The 19,086-nt window shown below is 49.2% G+C and overlaps 1 protein-coding gene across 1 annotated transcript in view; it reads left to right on the top strand.

The window, feature by feature from the left end:
* MDGA1 (MAM domain containing glycosylphosphatidylinositol anchor 1) overlaps positions 1–19,086 on the top strand; it is a 487,363-nt gene that overhangs the window by 308,800 nt on the left and 159,477 nt on the right. Inside the window, exon 9 of the mRNA XM_077485391.1 lies at positions 18,343–18,609. Coding sequence (XP_077341517.1) covers positions 18,343–18,609 — 267 coding nt within the window. The remainder of the gene's footprint in view (positions 1–18,342; positions 18,610–19,086) is intronic.

Raw genomic sequence — 19,086 nt, forward strand, 5'->3', positions numbered from 1 at the left:
ACAAACTATAATAGGAAATCTCATCATTGTGGGAGGGGCAGAGACATAAAATACTGCAGAGAAATCTCACCATTGTGGGAGGGGCAGAGACACAAACTACTGCAGGGAAATCTCACCATTGTGGGAGGGGCAGAGACACAAACTACTGCAGAGAAATCTCACCATTGTGGGAGGGGCAGAGACACAAACTACTGCAGGGAAATCTCTCTATTATGGGAAGGACAGAGATACAAACTATTAAAGGAAATCACACCATTGTGGGAGGGGCAGAGACACAAACTACTGCAGGAAATCCTGCCATTGTGGGAGGGGCAAAGACACAATGTACTGCAGGGAAATCTCATCATTGTGGGAGGGGCAGAGACACAAACTACTGCAGGAAATCCTGCCATTGTGGGAGGGGCAAAGACACAATGTACTGCAGTGAAATCACATCATTGTGGGAGGAGCAGAGACACAAAGTACTGCAGGGAAATCTCACTATTATGGGAGGGGCAGAGACACAAACTATTATAGGAAATCTCATCATTGTGGGAGGGGCAGAGACATAAAATACTGCAGAGAAATCTCACCATTGTGGGAGGGGCAGAGACATAAAATACTGCAGAGAAATCTCACCATTGTGGGAGGGGCAGAGACACAAACTACTGCAGGGAAATCTCACCATTGTGAGAGGGGCAGAGACACAAACTATTATAGGAAATCTCACCATTGTGGGAGGGGCAGAGACACAAACTATTATAGGAAATCTCACCATTGTGGGAGGAGCAGAGACACAAACTATTACAGGGAATTCTCACGGCTGTCTACAGATAAATGTTTGCAGAGGGTTTCTGTAATGATTAGCACTGTACATTCAGCTCCAGAGAATAATTCTCTCTTTAATAGGCATTTCATATAGTGTGATATCCTAAGTAAACTGTAATTACTAAATACTATCATTTATAAGTACAAACATATGTTGCTGTTGATTTTATTATCCGGGGTGATATTTGGGTTACAATTAGATTTGAAGTAATACGATCTTCAGCAATGTCCTCTGGGTAAAAGCAATTACAGCAATAGTATTTCAATGGCTCACTAAGATGACATTTCCTGTGAAGTTTATAGTGTGGTGGTGGTGGTGGTGGTGGGGGGGGGGGCGGCTGGATTGGCACGCTGAATCCAAGCACCGATAAGGGGAAGCTATATCATGTTTCATTAATTTGCACATTTTAATTCATTGTTGTAAAGTTCACCTTAAAGTAGATTCCGATGTCAATTTCACATTTCTACATGCTTTGCTGTTCGATTGTATTTCACGTGCGGGGCTTGTCCATTTAAAAAAAAATTAAATTATCACTGTGCAAATAATATCCCATCAACGGTGCTTGGGTATAGGAAGGAATAGTGCCCAATTGTCGGTGTCAGTGGGGGGAATAGTGCCCCATCATTGGTATCAGTGGGAGGAATGGTGCCCCATCAGTGGTGTCAGTGGGAGATATAGTACCCCATTGCTGGTGTCATTGGAGGGAATAGTGCGCCATTGTTAATGTCATTGAAAGGAATAGTGCACAATTGTTGGTGTCAGTGGGCGTAATAGTGCCCCATCATTGGTGTCCGAGGGAGGAATAGTGCCCCATCATTGGTATCAGTGGGAGGAATAGTGCCCCATCATTGGTATCTGTCGGAGGAATAGTGCCCCGTCATTGGTATCAGTGGGAGGAATAGTGCCCCGTCATTGGTATCAGTGGGAGGAATAGTGCCCCATCAGTGGTGTCAGTGGGAGATATAGTACCCCATTGTTGGTGTCATTGGAGGGAATAGTGTGCCATTGTTAATGTCATTGAAAGGAATAGTGCACAATTGTTGGTGTCAGTGGGCGTAATAGTGCCCCATCATTGGTGTCAGAGGGAGGAATAGTGCCCCATCATTGGTGTCAGTGGGAGGAATAGTGCCCAATTGTTGTTGTCAGTGGAAGTAATAGTGTGCATTTGTTGGTGTCAATGGAAGGAATATTGCCCCATTGTTGGTTCCAGTGGGAGTGAAAATTAATGTCATTAGAAGGAATAGTGCGCAATTGTTGTTGTCAGTGGAAAAACAGTGCCCCATTGTTGGTGTCAGTGGGAGGAATAGTGCCCCATCATTGGTGTCAGTAGGAGGAATAGTACTCCGTCATTGGTGTCAGTGGGAGGAATAGTGCCCCATCATTGGTATCAGTGGGAGGAATAGTGCCCCATCATTGGTGTCAGTTGGAGGAATGGTGCCCCATCATTGGTGTCAGTGGGAGGAATGGTGCCCCATCATTGGTGTCAGTGGGAGGAATAGTGCCCCATCATTGGTGTCAGTTGGAGGAATGGTGCCCCATCATTGGTGTCAGTGGGAGGAATGGTGCCCCATCATTGGTGTCAGTGGGAAGAATAGTGCCCCATCATTGGTGTCAGTGGGAGGAATGGTGCCCCATCATTGGTATCAGTGGGTGGAATAGTGCACTATTCCTCCCACTGATGATACCAATGATGGGGCACTATTCCTCCCACTGATGATACCAATGGTGGGGCACTATTCCTCCCACTGATGATACCAATGATGGGGCACTATTCCCCCCACTGATGATACCAATGATGGGGCACTATTCCTCACACTGATGATACCAATGATGGGGCACTATTCCTCCCACTGATGATACTAATGATGGGGCACTATTCCACCCACTGATACCAATGATGGGGCACTGTTCCTTCCACTGATACCAATGATGGGGCACTATTCCACCCACTGATACCAATAATGGGGCACTATTCCTCCCAATGACAACAATGATGGGGCACTATTCCTCTCACTGACACCAATGATGGGGCACTATTCCAGCCACTGATACCAATAATGGAGCACCATTCCTCCCACTGACACCAATGAATGGCCGCTATTTCTCCCAATGACACCAATGATGGGGCACTATTCCTCCCGATGACACCAACAATGAGCCACTATTCTTCAAACAGACACCAATATTGGGGCAATTATGGGAGGTGAAAGTGGCTTGAAAATATCAAAGCAAAAAAAAAAAATTACATTTTGGTAAAATTTTGCCATTTTGGCCAAACATTTTGGAGTTGATGAGCTAGGTGAAAATCTGGAAAGTTTGGTGAAAATTGCACTATTTTGGGAAAACATATAAGTGTTGATGAGGAATGTGAAAATCTGAAAATTTGGGTAAAATTTTATCATTTTGGCAAAACACAATGTAATTCATGAAGAATGAGCGAATCTGGAAATTTTGGTAAACTCTCAACATTTTGCAAAACACACCGGAGTTGAAAGAAATGTGAAAATTTGGGAAACTTAGTTAAAATCTTCCATCTTATGCTCCTCAATAGTGATGGCCGAACGGTTCGCCCGGCGGTCGTTTCGCGGCGAATTTCCGACTTTCGCCGTCCGCGGGTTCGAACGCCTTTTTCCGTCGTTCGCCCCGGCGGACTTACGTGTTTAATGTATACAAGAACTTTAACCTTTCGTGACACGTTTATCATGTGTTACAGGACAACCAATTGAGACATGACAGCTCATGGACACTTGGACATTCCCCCTAACCTATAAATACACCCGATCCGGTGGCCATTTTACATTCTTTCTTCTGTCACTGTAGGGAAAGGATCCTGTGTGGAGTAGGGACAGAGAAAACGCTAGCTATTTGGTACACAAAAGTTCTTTTCAGGACTGGTATAGGTGTTAGGTCAGCAGCCTGAGTTTCTTTTGTCAGTTTAGATAAAGGGACAGAGCGCTGTATGCTGCTATTTTAGGGACAGCTCAGCCAGATTAGTCTTTCTTCATCATCATCATCATCATCATCATTAGCTGTTACTATCAGGTCCACAAAAGAGCTGTTCCAGCTAATCGTTCCAGCCTACTCTTTTTTGCCAATTTGTATAGGGACAGGCAGGAAGCAGTGTGTCAGGCAGTGAGGATAATTTTAAAGACTTGCTGTTACTATTAGTTCCACAAAGGTTCTTTTCAGGACTGGTATCAGTGGTACGGTAATAGGCTTGTACACGTATAATATTCTTTCTTCCAAATATAGAAAGAATATTATACTTGACTGCTGCCCTTCTGCTGCAGTCTGCTAATCATTCACAACTCACTTGTTCCACAAAGCTCTTTATCAGGACTGGTAACTTGGTCTGTCTAGGGTGCTACGGTACATAGGCTTGGGTGCGGTACAGTCTGCTGTTCTGTAAGGACCGCTATCGGTCCACAATACATAGGGTTGCCGTGCACTACTGCTGACCGCTGCCCTATACTGCAGCAGTCCTTCAGCGGTATAGGGACTGACGCACAGTCTGCTAAACACTAATACACAACCTGCTTGGTCCACAAAAGTTCTTATAAGGACTGGTAACTTGGTATAGGGTGCTACGGTACATAGGCCTGAGTGCGTTACAGTCTGCTGTTCTGTAAGGACCGCTATCGGTCCACAATACATAGGGTTGACGTGCACTACTGCTGACCGCTGCCCTATACTGCAGCAGTCCTTCAGCGGTATAGGGACTGACGCACAGTCTGCTAAACACTAACACACAACCTGCTTGGTCCACAAAAGTTCTTATAAGGACTGGTAACTTGGTATAGGGTGCTACGGTACATAGGCCTGAGTGCGTTACAGTCTGCTGTTCTGTAAGGACCGCTATCGGTCCACAATACATAGGGTTGCCGTGCACTACTGCTGACCGCTGCCCTATACTGCAGCAGTCCTTCATTGGTATAGGGACTGACGTACAGTCTGCTAATCACTAACACACAACCTGCTTGGTCCACAAAAGTTCTTATAAGGACTGGTAACTTGGTATAGGGTGCTACGGTACATAGGCCTGAGTGCGTTACAGTCTGCTGTTCTGTAAGGACCGCTATCGGTCCACAATACATAGGGTTGCCGTGCACTACTGCTGACCGCTGCCCTATACTGCAGCAGTCCTTCATTGGTATAGGGACTGACGTACAGTCTGCTAATCACTAACACACAACCTGCTTGGTCCACAAAAGTTCTTATAAGGACTGGTAACTTGGTATAGGGTGCTACGGTACATAGGCCTGAGTGCGTTACAGTCTGCTGTTCTGTAAGGACCGCTATCGGTCCACAATACATAGGGTTGACGTGCACTACTGCTGACCGCTGCCCTATACTGCAGCAGTCCTTCAGCGGTATAGGGACTGACGCACAGTCTGCTAAACACTAACACACAACCTGCTTGGTCCACAAAAGTTCTTATAAGGACTGGTAACTTGGTATAGGGTGCTACGGTACATAGGCCTGAGTGCGTTACAGTCTGCTGTTCTGTAAGGACCGCTATCGGTCCACAATACATAGGGTTGCCGTGCACTACTGCTGACCGCTGCCCTATACTGCAGCAGTCCTTCAGCGGTATAGGGACTGACGCACAGTCTGCTAAACACTAACACACAACCTGCTTGGTCCACAAAAGTTTTTATAAGGACTGGTAACTTGGTATAGGGTGCTACGGTACATAGGCCTGAGTGCAGTACAGTCTGCTGTTCTGTAAGGACCGCTATCGGTCCACAATACATAGGGTTGCCGTGCACTACTGCTGACCGCTGCCCTATACTGCAGCAGTCCTTCATTGGTATAGGGACTGACGTACAGTCTGCTAATCACTAACACACAACCTGCTTGGTCCACAAAAGTTCTTATAAGGACTGGTAACTTGGTATAGGGTGCTACGGTACATAGGCCTGAGTGCGTTACAGTCTGCTGTTCTGTAAGGACCGCTATCGGTCCACAATACATAGGGTTGCCGTGCACTACTGCTGACCGCTGCCCTATACTGCAGCAGTCCTTCATTGGTATAGGGACTGACGTACAGTCTGCTAATCACTAACACACAACCTGCTTGTTCCACAAAAGTTCTTATAAGGACTGGTAACTTGGTATAGGGTGCTACGGTACATAGGCTTGAGTGCGGTACAGTCTGCTGTTCTGTAAGGACCGCTATCGGTCCACAATAGATAGGGTTGACGTGCACCACTGCTGACCGCTCACCTATACTGCAGCAGTCCTTCAGCGGTATAGGGACTGACGTACAGTCTGCTAATCACTAACACACAACCTGCTTGTTCCACAAAAGTTCTTATAAGGACTGGTAACTTGGTATAGGGTGCTACGGTACATAGGCTTGAGTGCGGTACAGTCTGCTGTTCTGTAAGGACCGCTATCGGTCCACAATAGATAGGGTTGACGTGCACCACTGCTGACCGCTGCCCTATACTGCAGCAGTCCTTCAGCGGTATAGGGACTGACGTACAGTCTGCTAAACACTAATACACAACCTGCTTGGTCCACAAAAGTTCTTATAAGGACTGGTAACTTGGTATAGGGTGCTACGGTACATAGGCCTGAGTGCGTTACAGTCTGCTGTTCTGTAAGGACCGCTATCGGTCCACAATAGATAGGGTTGACGTGCACCACTGCTGACCGCTGCCCTATACTGCAGCAGTCCTTCATCGGTATAGGGACTAAGAGTTTTGTCACAGGGTCATTTAAAAAATGACAGGCAGAGGAAGAGGCAGGCCCTTCCGCAGGGGTGGTAGGGGTAGGGCAGGAGCAACAGGCTTGAGCCAAAGTGGGAAGTTGCAGAAGGTGCGTTCAATTACTTTAAAGGATGCACCAGACTTGGTTGAGTGGCTCGCTCAGCCTTACTCTTCTGCACCCTCCTCATCCTCTCGATCTGCACCCTCTTCTTCACTCTCTGCTATGTGCACCCCCAAAGACACTACCACCAACAACACGACCACCACCACCACCACCACATACCTTCCGCTTGAGTCACTGGAATTATTTTCCGATCCATATCAAGAGGACATTTCTGATGCGCAGCCACTCTTGGTATTGGATCAGGAAGAGGAGGTAGCAACAAGCGCTACTCAGCAGTCTGACGCCAGTACCCAGATCAGCCCAAGGAGGAGGTTGGTCCCCGGTGTTGCTGCCTACTCTACTTATAGCGGTGGGGAAGGTGACGTTGATGATGACGTGTCTAGTGATGTCACGTGGGTGCCCACAAGAGAGGAAGAGGAGGGGAGTTCAGAGGGAGATATGGACCAGCAGATAGGGAGGAGAAGCAGCAATGACTTACATTGCACAGCAGGGACAAAGCAGACTGCAAATGTATCAGGAGCGAGTCATCGACCATGTACGGTCACATCTGGCGCTCCCAGGACACCGGCACATGGCTCCGCAGTGTGGGCTTTTTTTAACGTGTCCGCTGCTGACAATAGCGTTGCCATCTGCAATCTTTGCAGTCAACGCGTTAGTCGCGGTAAGCCCAATACTCACCTAGGGACGACCGCCTTAAGAAGGCACATGAGCAGCCATCACCGAGCCCAGTGGGAGCAACGGAACACACAAAGCCACACTGCAGGCTCTCACCGTCCAGCCTCGTCTTCTACTTCTCCTTCTCCTCTCTCCTCACAATTGTCCTCCACTCCACCTTCCATCACGCCAAGCTCACATTTTTCTGCAAAAAGGCAGGCTTCCGTGGGCCTAATGTTTGAGCGTAAAAAAATGATGACGCCGGATAACCCTCTTGCCCAACGGTTGGCGGCTGGCTTGTCAGAACTCATAGCCCGCCAACTACTGCCATATAAACTGGTGGACTCGGAGGCCTTTCGCAAATTTGTGGCCATTGGAACACCACAATGGAAGGTCCCAGGAAGGAAGTATTTCTCAGAGAAGGGCATCCCAGAGCTATATGGCCATGTTCAGCGGCAAGTGAATGTATCTCTGGCACACAGTGTCGGTGCCAAGATACATCTGACCACAGACACGTGGTCTAGCAAACACGGGCAGGGAAGGTATATCAGTTTTACTGCCCACTGGGTGAACCTTCTGACGGCCGTCAAGCATGTAACCCGTGGCACCCGTGTAGATTTGGTTTTACCGCCACGGATTGCATGCAGGCCTGACTCTTCTTCTCCTCCTCCTACTCCATCCTCCTCCCTCTCCTCCTCAGCTGCCTCCTCCTTTTCCGCTGCTAGCGTCTCTTCCACTGCACCGCCCAAGCTCCCCAGAACCTATTCCACATGCCAGGTGAGACGTTGCCATGCCGTGCTGCGTCTGTTGTGCCTGGAAGCAAAGAGCCACACTGGCCCGGCACTCCTTTCAGCTTTGCGTTCACAGGCAGATGAGTGGCTAACACCGCTCAATTTGACAGTTGGTAAAGTGGTGTGTGACAACGGTGCCAATCTGCTTAGCGCATTGAAACAGGGCAAAATCACGCACGTGCCGTGCATGGCACACGTCTTAAACTTGGTCGTGCAGCGATTCCTTGTCAAATACCCTGGGGTCCAGGACATCTTGCGGCAGGCAAGGAAAATCTCGGCCCATTTCAGAAGATCTTACACGGCCATGGCTCGCCTTGCTGACATTCAGCGGCGACACCATCTGCCGGTCAGACGTCTTATTTGCGATTGCCCGACGCGATGGAACTCAACCTTCTATATGCTTGATAGGCTGCTCCAGCAGAAACGTGCAGTTAACGTCTACCTGTATGAACTCTGCGAAAGAAACGGTTCTGGGGAGCTGGGTTTTTTTTCACCGCGCCAGTGGCTGCTCATGCGCGACACATGCAGACTTCTGCGGCCATTTGAGGAGATCACCAAACTGGTCAGTCGCAGCCATGGCGCCATCAGTGACATGGTACCTTATGCCTTCTTTCTGGAGCGTGCATTGCGTCGTGTCATTGATCAGGCTGTGGAGGAGCAGGAGCGGGAAGATGAGGAAGTCGCAATGCTGGATGAATTCCCAGGGGGGGCTACTCTATCTGAGACAAGTCAACAACAGGAGTCTGATGAGGAGTCAGAGGAGGATGGTGCCGGGGCGGATGAGCAGGAGCAAGAAGAGCATGCTTTAAACCTTTCTGGGATCCCTGTTGTGCGAGGATGGGGAGAGGAGAATGAAGAGGACGACATTATCCTGGATGATGAGCAGGAGCCAGGCCACCACACCGCTTCCACTTTAGTGCAAATGGGGGCCTTCATGCTCCAGTGTTTTAATAGGGACCCCCGTATAAAAAGCATGAGGGTCAAGGACCAGTACTGGGTGGCAACGTACTTAGACCCCCGGTACAAACACAAAATGGCGGAAATGTTACCGCCGTCGCAGAGGGCTGTCAGAATGCAGCACTTCCAGGCCTTGCTTCGAGAAATGCTGCATTCTGCTTTTGCGTGCGCTGGCAGAGGAGCAATTCCCACTCCCAGAGAAGGATTTGCGGGTACCAATCCAACAGCGCCTGCAAGAAGAGGCCGGTTTGAAGATGTGTTGGTGACTTCGGATATGAGGTCATTCTTTCAGCCGACCCATCGACAGGTGTCATCCGGATCCAGCATCAGGGAACGCCTAGACCGTCAGGTGTCCGACTACATTGGGTTAACGGCCGATGTGGACGCTCTGAGGAGTGATGAACCCCTAGACTACTGGGTGGGCAGGCTTGACCTCTGGCCAGAGCTTGCCCAATTTGCAATCGAACTGTTGGCTTGCCCCTCATCCAGTGTCCTGTCCGAAAGGACGTTCAGCGCAGCAGGGGGGATTGTGACCGATAAGCGTACTCGCCTAGCTCACCACAGTGTTAACTACCTCACATTTCTAAAAATGAATGAGGCATGGATCTCGGAGGAATTCAACACATGTGATCAGTAGACCATGTATATGTCTATAAACAATTTTTGGAATCAAGCACACAGACCTTCTTAATTCATTTGGCTCACTTCCCTGACCCAAAAAAGCACACCGTACTATATGCCCCTACCCTCCTCTTTGAAGAGGTTGAGCGGTGTCATATTTCTACTGGGGCTGCTTATTATGAGGGGTTCCCACCATCCCTGTGCTGTGCTGACTTCCTCCTGGGTGTTCTTATTATGAGGGGCTCCCACCATCCCTGTGCTGTGCTGACTTCCTCCTGGGGGTTCTTATTATGAGGGGATCACACCATCCCTGTGCTGTGCTGACTTCCTCCTGGGGCTGCTTACGGTGCTGCTGTCAGCGCTGTATGTCACGGAGCTGCTGTCAGCGCTGTATGTCACGGAGCTGCTGTCAGCGCTGTATGTCACGGAGCTGCTGTCAGCGCTGTATGTCACGGAGCTGCTGTCAGCGCTGTATGTCACGGAGCTGCTGTCAGCGCTGTATGTCACGGAGCTGCTGTCAGCGCTGTATGTCACGGAGCTGCTGTCAGCGCTGTATGTCACGGAGCTGCTGTCAGCGCTGTATGTCACGGAGCTGCTGTCAGCGCTGTATGTCACGGAGCTGCTGTCAGCGCTGTATGTCACGGAGCTGCTGTCAGCGCTGTATGTCACGGAGCTGCTGTCAGCGCTGTATGTCACGGTGCTGCTGTCAGCGCTGTATGTCACGGAGCTGCTGTCAGCGCTGTATGTCACGGAGCTGCTGTCAGCGCTGTATGTCACGGAGCTGCTGTCAGCGCTGTATGTCACGGAGCTGCTGTCAGCGCTGTATGTCACGGAGCTGCTGTCAGCGCTGTATGTCACGGTGCTGCTGTCAGCGCTGTATGTCACGGAGCTGCTGTCAGCGCTGTATGTCACGGAGCTGCTGTCAGCGCTGTATGTCACGGAGCTGCTGTCAGCGCTGTATGTCACGGAGCTGCTGTCAGCGCTGTATGTCACGGAGCTGCTGTCAGCGCTGTATGTCACGGTGCTGATGTCAGTGCTCTGTATTACGGTGCTGCTGTCAGTGCTCTGTATCTCCTGCACCCTCTTGTTTGCCTACCCTGGTCCCTGACCTTCCCTCTCCTCCATTGCCTTCATTAGCTCCATAGTCCTGAATTGTCAGAACAATTTCCCAAATAAAAAAAAAATGCTTGTAGTTATCGATCCCAAATTCACCTCATACATGTATTATGCTATTGTCCAGGTGGTGGGACTACGTGCTACCCCCTAATAATTACCCCGTGGCCGCAAATTCGACCTAAAGGTTTGCGAAATTCGCCTCCCATTGAAGTCAATGGAGCCCGCGGCGAACGGTCGTTTTCGCGAACGTTTGTGCCCGTTCGCGTTTCGCGTTCGCGAAACGTCCCGTCGGAAGTTCGTCCATCACTACTCCTCAACCCCACCACTGCCATAACCTTCTGGGGTGGTGGTGGGGTAATTGAGCTAAGGAACCCCTCATAAGCACTCATCAATCACTGCCAACTTTGCTCTCCCCTTTCCAACCACCAGTCATAGAAGTCGTACTATGGCTTCCATGAATGAATGGTGTGTGTTCACTGTCTACAAAGACAGACGTTGCGGTATTATATCGGCATGGCTGAATAACAAATCCGTGACCTGTGAAGGTATACTTAAGCCCCATACACACTATCAGATTATCTGCCGAGTTTTTCCTTCAGATTTACCAAAACCATGTAGTAGAAGGGCCTGCCTGATTGCATACACATTGAAACTCCTAAGGTTTGTCCTCATATCAGGGCCGTTTTTAAGGCAGGGCAAATGGGGCAGCTGCCCTGGGCCCTGTCATTGTTGTGGGGCCCAAAGCAGCTGCCTCATACTTGCCAACTATCCCAGTTTAAATTTCCTTGTCTCTTGCCGTGTCCTGATATCTCAGTGTGAAGTGCTGCTATTAATGCTGCCCAGCTCTGCCCTTTTGTTGTGTACAGATGACTCACCTGCAGACCCTGTGTTTACATGTAAATAACCAGCATTCATATATAAATAGCAGCAGCATTCATATGCAAATAGCTGCATAGATATGTAAATAAAGACGGCATCCATATGTATAGCATGACCCCTGGAGTGAGGAGATGATGTGCTGTAACCTATAGCAATGAATCAGTGAGCAGTATTATTGTACAGTAATCTCAACAAGCAGAAATCATGTGCTGTAAACTCTAGCGACTAATTAGTGAGCTGTAATGTGTGCTGTAACCTCTAGTAACCAGTCAGTGAGCGGTAATGATACACTGTAACCTCTGGCAACCAGTCAGTGAGTGGTAATGATACACTGCAACCTCTAGCAACCAGTCAGTGAGCGGTAATGATACACTGTAACCTCTGGCAACCAGTCAGTGAGCGGTAATGATACACTGCAGCCTCTAGCAACCAGTCAGTGAGCGGTAATGATACACTGTAACCTCTGGCAACCAGTCAGTGAGTGGTAATGATACACTGCAACTTCTAACAACCAGTCAGTGAGCGGTAATGATACACTGTAACCTCTGGCAACCAATTGCAATAGCTGCCTGATCTGATTCAGTAAACTGATTTTGAGTCTAGCTGCTATTTATTGTATGTCTCAGAGCAGGTGGAGAGCAAAACTGCATGGGGGCCCAAGGAAATTTTGCCCAGGGCCCAATCAATATTAAAGACGGCCCTGCCTCATATTATATGGTTTTGGTAAATCTGAAGGAAAAACTCAGCAGATAATCTGATAGTGTGTATGGGGCTTTAGGCTGTTTTTATATATCAGCATTACAGGTCCTCTTTATTCCAGACATGATGGCTAAACGAGTCTGGAGCTAGGCGCGGAGGAGCCCGGCGCGGCCCTGTCACTCTGCCCCCGCCGTGACGCTCCCTCCTTCCTCTTCGTTATCTCCTCTCCTCCGTGGTAAACACAATAAAAGTCCATTATGTTGCGGAGAGGAGCCAGGCGTCTCCCGTGAAGGTGAAGATGGGAAGTGGAGGCGGCGTGCGCGTCCCTCATTACTCGGAGAGCGGCGCGGCGCACACACCTCCTCGCAGCGCAGCCCTCATCATTTGTTCCTGGCGCCGTACTCCCTGACCCGGGGGCCGCGGCGGCGCACAATCTGATGGCTCCATTAAGGGAGCTTCAAGCCTAACGAGTCACCTGTCGCCTCGCCACGCGCTCACACATGTCTGGAATTACAGAGACGGGTCTCTGCAGCTCAGACTCTTCATTAGCTTGCTTCTGGCACAGTGGTCTTCATCTCAGCAGATGTCGGAGTGTGCCGCGTGTAAAGTTCTGATGATAAGTGTTTGTCACTCCATCTCCCTCCCTTCAGATGCTCGGTGCCGCTCTACGTGCAGAAGACGCCGATGTAGAAGAATCAGATCTGCTTCTTTTTAACCTCCAGTGAGCCTGATGGATAACGTTGATAAATCTCTCCAAAATTTGCCGCTGTATAAAAAAAAAAAGAAAATCGATGCGGCGAGCGCCCCCGGGTCGGATTCTGGGACTGGATTTTCTATTTTTTGTGTTAAGCTTTATTTAATTGCACGGAGACTTTGGTTGAACGAAATTATTTCTGTAGTAACACGTTCGATCATCCGGGATGTAACAAGTTTAAAGTCGATCGCCATCTCAGCAGCTTTAACATGTTAATATTGTTTCAAAAGTCAATCCTTCCGTTAAAATAATCTCCGGTGATCCGGTGTCGAAGGTCCTTGCAGTGGTGTCACCTGGTGCGGTAAAACATGGTGTCCAACCCCCTCCCCCCTTTTCCCCTCAATCATTTTTGCAACCTGCAGGAGAGAGAGAGGGGCGACAGAGAGAGAGGGCAGAAGGAGAGAGGGGGCAGAGAGAGAGGGGGAGAGAGAGAGGGCAGTAGGGAGAGAGAAGGGGGGAGCAGGGATAGAGGGGGGCAGGGAGAGAGAGAGGGGGAGGCAGGGAGGGGGAGAAAGAAAGGGGGAGGGAGAGAGCAGGCAAAGAGAGAGGGGGCAGGGAGAAAGAGAGGGGGACGGGGAGAAAGGGGGAGATGGGGGCAAGGAGAGAGAGAGAGGGAGGCAGGGAGGGGGAGAGAGAGCAGGGTGAAAGAGAGAGAGGGGGGGCAGGGAGGGGGAGAGAGAGCAGGGAAAGAGAGAGGGGGCAGGGAGAGAGAGAGGGGGATGGGGAGAAAGGGGGCAGGGGGAGATGGGGGGCAAGGAGAGAGAGAGAGAGAGGGAGGCAGGGAGGGGGAGAGAGAGCAGGGTGAAAGAGAGAGAGTGGGGGCAAGGAGGGGTAGAGAGAGCAAGGAAAGAGAGAGGGGGCAGGGTGAGAGAGAGAGGGGGACGGGGAGAAAGGGGGCAGGGGGAGATGGGGGGCAAGGAGAGAGAGAGAGGGAGGCAGGGAGGGGGAGAGAGAGCAGGGTGAAAGAGAGAGAAAGAGGGCAGGGGGAGAGAGCGGGGGACAGGGGGAGAGGGGGGCAGGGTCTGGTCAGTGCTCACTCACTTGGATGGTTCCCAGGGGCTCACTGGCTCAGTCAGTGGCTGTAGGCTTGTTTCATTTTCCTGCTCCCCCCTGCACATTCCCCTCACAAACGGAGCACACGGGCAGGGAGAGAAAGGGGCAGGAGAAGGGAGGAGTGTCATGCTGCTCAGGCATGCTAGAGGTGGACGGAGCAGTTTGGGGATCCCCTCCTTCCAGGAAAGCCGCAGCTCCCAAGCTGGTTGTTACCCGCAGAGAACGGAGCAGTCATCAGAGGAGGGGAGGAGAGCAGCAGGTGGATGGAGCCACAGGTTTTCCACAGGCCCTGCATATCTGTGGCAGAAGTGGTGCGGCTTTTCAGGGGGCATCAGAGCGGCCCAGATTAGTCTGCCGCTGGTGTCACCCCTCTGGCGGGTGTCACTCGGTGTGGTCTGCACCCACTGCGCCCAAAATTTTGGCAAAATTTCACAGGATCCAGCATTCAAAGCACTGCCAATAGGTAATTCCCCTGCAACGTTAAGCTTACGGGTGTTAGATTTAAGTTTGCTTTGAATGTTGGATCCAGTTTGTGACCCACCTACCCATCCTTTCTGCATCATTATCTTTTAAATCTTGTTCCTGATCCCTGGGTGCTCTACTCTTCATGTGCCATGTATTGGTTACTGCATCTTTTCAGTGCCCCCGTGTTCACCGCGGGGGGGAATTACCTATTCAGGGTGCCTCAAATTGTGCCGCCGGTGACCCTCATTGTGCCGCCAGTGACCCTCATTTTGGGATCCCATTGATGTGTTTAAGGTCAACTCCTCCTGAAGAAGCGCATAATTTTGCGAAACATGTTGCTTTGGATCTACATCTTTTGAGGCTCCTCTATATTGTGGGCCTCACACGGTTTAGTCTGTACTATTCTGTCACAGTATGCAACCATTTTTTTTATAAATTTCTTGTATTTATGTGTTTCAATTTGTGTTCTTTATAATAAAATACGATTTTTTTATACTCAATTGTCCATTCCCTGGGTACCGAGATATTCCATAAATAATTCCTAATTGTCATGGGGCATCTTTTGGAGTATCTCCTGACGTCCCCTATTCCTTCACCACTTTAAACTCAAGGATGATGGTACCTGCCCCTATTTCCAGGGGGTGGACTGACAACTCATGGGGCCCCCGGGCAATAGGAGATTATGGGGCCCCCAGGCAATCAGAGATTATGGGGCCACACAGTATACACACACACAGTATACAATCACACACTATACACATACATGTATACACAGTATACACAGACATATTTCTATTGGCTGTGAAGGTACTGGAAAGGTGGGACAACTATAATCTCAGGATTTTTAGACCAAAAGGATGGTGGTAAGGGACATTTCAGAGACAGATGTAAAAAAAAAAACCACAGATTGTTACATACTGTCCCTGGTTTTACTGAGGCTGGCAACCTTGATGGGGCCCCCTAGTGGCCTGGGTCCCTCGGGCAGTGCCCGAGTGGCCGTATGGTCAGTCCGCCCCTGCCTATTTCTATATACCTTTCAGATTGAGGGCATCACTTTACAGTTTTTTTGTTTGTAGCGCAAAAAATAAAAACAGCAGAGGTGATCAAATGCCACCAAAAAGAAAGCTCTATTTGTGGTAAAAAAAGGACATCAATTTTGTTTGGGTACAGTGCCGCAGGGCCGCGCAATTGTCAGTTAAAGCGACGCAGTGCCGTATCTGAAAAAATGGCCTGGTCAGGAAGGGGGTAAATCCTTCCGCGGCTGAAGTGGTTAAACAAAGGAGTGAGATTTTGGAAGTCAACCCCAGACTGCATGGAGTATAATGGTACATGGGGGGGGGGGGGCTTCCGCCAAGCATCACCTGGCACCAAAGAAATGGTTGCTTTGTGTGGTCCTATGCTGAATTTCAGTGTCTGCGGGTGTTTGAGCGGACAGAGAGGTTGGTTAGAATAAAAGCATGGTGCCGATTTTCGGCGGTGCACATCTCATTCGGCCCAGTGGGCGAGCGCCAAGAGGCCTTAAATAAAAATGGCATTTTTGCTGATATTAGGCGTTCTTCCCAAACTGTCCTAATAACAGAAAACACTTTTTATTGGTGCAATAACCAAGAGGGAGAGCGCGGAGGCCTTCTCTCCGTCTATGATATAATGGATGTTTTTAATAGCGCGGCCTCTGGCAGAGGTTTATTCCGGAGTTCACCGTACGGCGCAGACATGAGTAATGGAGACCCCTGCGCTAAGGCAGCATGAGTCCTCCAGCTGCTGGGAAGCCGCGGCGGAGCTGGAAGATGAAGCCGTTCGAGAATCCGGGGAGGTCAGGAGATGCGAGTGCATTAGAAGCTGACCACCTTCACCTCTCCGCTGAGAGCTTGCTATTAACGCCGTATATCAGGGCATACAAACATGACACCATAACGCACAGGACACCGCCGTGCCGTAACTCAGATGAGACATCGCCATTTATTGCACTAGTCCGGTGATGACCAGCTGGGGAGGCAATGGGTCTCTAGTCCTACAAGTTATTAGAAATTGTAACGTCAACGTCACAGCAAGCACTGCCCTTATCATTCATTCCGCTCAGAAAAAGTAATGCAGGTTTGAGTGGAATGCCTAAAATTTATACTCACCTTTGTGTGTTGTACCTTGTTGCTGGTCCAGAGCAGAACAGGGCTTTATTTTTGCTCAGAGGATAGGTGCAGGAACCCCCCCCTTCTAAATTACTTCTGGTCTCCACCCCGTACCCACTTTTGAGCACCATCCCTTGGTTCCACCCCTTACCCACCTCTGAACACCATCCCTGGGTTCCACCCCCTACACACATATGAGCACCATTCCTTGGTTCTACCCCCTACCCACCTCTGAGCACCATCCCTTGGTTCCACCCCCTACCCACCTCTGAGCACCATCCCTTGGTTCCACCCCCTACCCACCTTTGAGCACCATCCCTTGGTTTCACCCCCTACCCACTTCTAAGCACCATCCCTTGGTTCCACCCCCTACCCACCTCTGAGCACCATCCCTTGGTTTCATCCCCTACCTACCTCTAAGCACCATCCCTTGGTTCCAACCCCTACCCACCTCTAAGCACCATGCCTTGGTCCCGCTCCCCTACCCACCTCTGAGCACCATGCCTTGGTTCTACCCCTACACACCTCTGAGCACCATGCCTTGGTTCTACCCCTACACACCTCTGAGCACCATCCCTTGGTTCCACCCCCTACCCACCTCTGAGCACCATCCCTTGATTCCACACCCTACCCACCTCTGAGCACCATCCCTTGATTCCACACCCTACCCACCTTTGAGCACCATCCCTTGGTTTCACCCCCTACCCACCTCTGAGCCCCATCCCTTGGTTCCACCCGCTACCCACCTCTGAGCACCATGCCTTGGTTCCTGCCCCCTACCCACCTCTGAGCACCATCCCTTGGTTCTGCCCCCTACCCACCTCTAAGCACCATTCCTTGGTTCCACCCTCTATCCACCCCCCAGTACCTCCCCATATAGAGAATACAGAACCAAGTATCATTTTGTGGTGATAAGTAATGTGTATGAAATTTGTTACAACAACAAGAAAAGCAGTGAAGTATAGACATATGCACTGCCGAAAAATTTGTTAGTTTTCGTTTAATTCCGTTTTTTGTTTTTTTTAGGCCATTCGTTATTATCGTTACGTTCACTAACTGCCAAATTTGAAAGGAAATTACCATACCTATAATTTAATAGTTAGTTACTATTTCAGATTTTCTAATTTTCGGGTTTTTCGAATTTCAAATTTCCAAATTTACGAATTTTCTCATTTACGAATGTACGAATTTACAAATGTGCGAATGTACGAATTTACTAATGTACGAATGTGCGAATGTACGAATTTACTAATGTACGAATGTGTGAATGTACGAATTTACGAATGTACGAATGTATGAATTTACTAAATGTGATCATAGCGAATGACCCAAAAAAAAAACAAAAAAAAAACGAATGAAACAAAAACGAACACATTTTTTGGCACATGTCTAATTGACATTTGACAGGGAGCCCAGAGAGCACTGCCCAATCTGTCATTGATAAAAATGATGCAGAATTAAATTAAATGGACAGATGTTGAACAAAATCAGAGATGAATTTTATTTATTTTACTTGTTGACTTTTTTCTTATTGTAGAATATGAATTCACGATTTCTGTACGTTTCCCCGATCTCTTTCAGTTGCCCCGGTGGTGGAGCCAAAGTTTCTGGACATCCGGCAGGCGATGAGGCACAGTGTGCCGCTGCGGTGCAACATGCTGAAAGGGAGCCCGGTGAAAGTGGCCACCTCCGTCTGGAGGTTCAACCGAAACCTTCTCGTTCCCTCTGTAGAACAGCAAGAATATTCTGAGTACAATATACCAAGCATGAGCCCGGAGACCAGCGGCACCTACGAATGCAACATCTCTAACGACGTAGGCTCGGACACATGTGTCTTCCAGGTGACCGGTGAGTGGAGAGGCCGCTCTGTCTTCCTTCTTTAGAAGATGGATTTTTACCTAGCCAGGATAATGCTGGCTTCGTTAAATTCTTTGGTTCCTCAGCTTCAGTCCAGGTTCTCACCCACATATTTTATTGCAGTGTTCTGAGTAGAGATTGTTCCTGACAAAATACTAGGCTGGTCACAGACAGGGGGTGGCTATTGTAACCATTGCATGATTTGGCAATACCCAAAACTCTTAGCCAATTGGATGAATGACTCAACAGAGATTTGGGAGAGTTTTTTTGCCTGTGGGTGGTAGAGTCCAACCACAATTAGGAGACCACAGATGACACAGCAGTGTAATATTGGCCAGAAACAGGACAAATTAGGTCTATAGATGTTGCCAACTCTTGACGCTTTGGTCTTCTGCCTTGTTTTTACCTTTTCCCATACAGCACTTCATTATACTACAGCATAGAAAAGTCCATAGTACCAGAAGATAG

Source organism: Lithobates pipiens, unplaced genomic scaffold, assembly GCF_037356315.1.
Source record: "Lithobates pipiens isolate NorthernLeopardFrog02 unplaced genomic scaffold, aLitPip1_a1.2 Scaffold_18, whole genome shotgun sequence".
NCBI classification, from domain to species: Eukaryota; Metazoa; Chordata; class Amphibia; order Anura; family Ranidae; genus Lithobates; species Lithobates pipiens.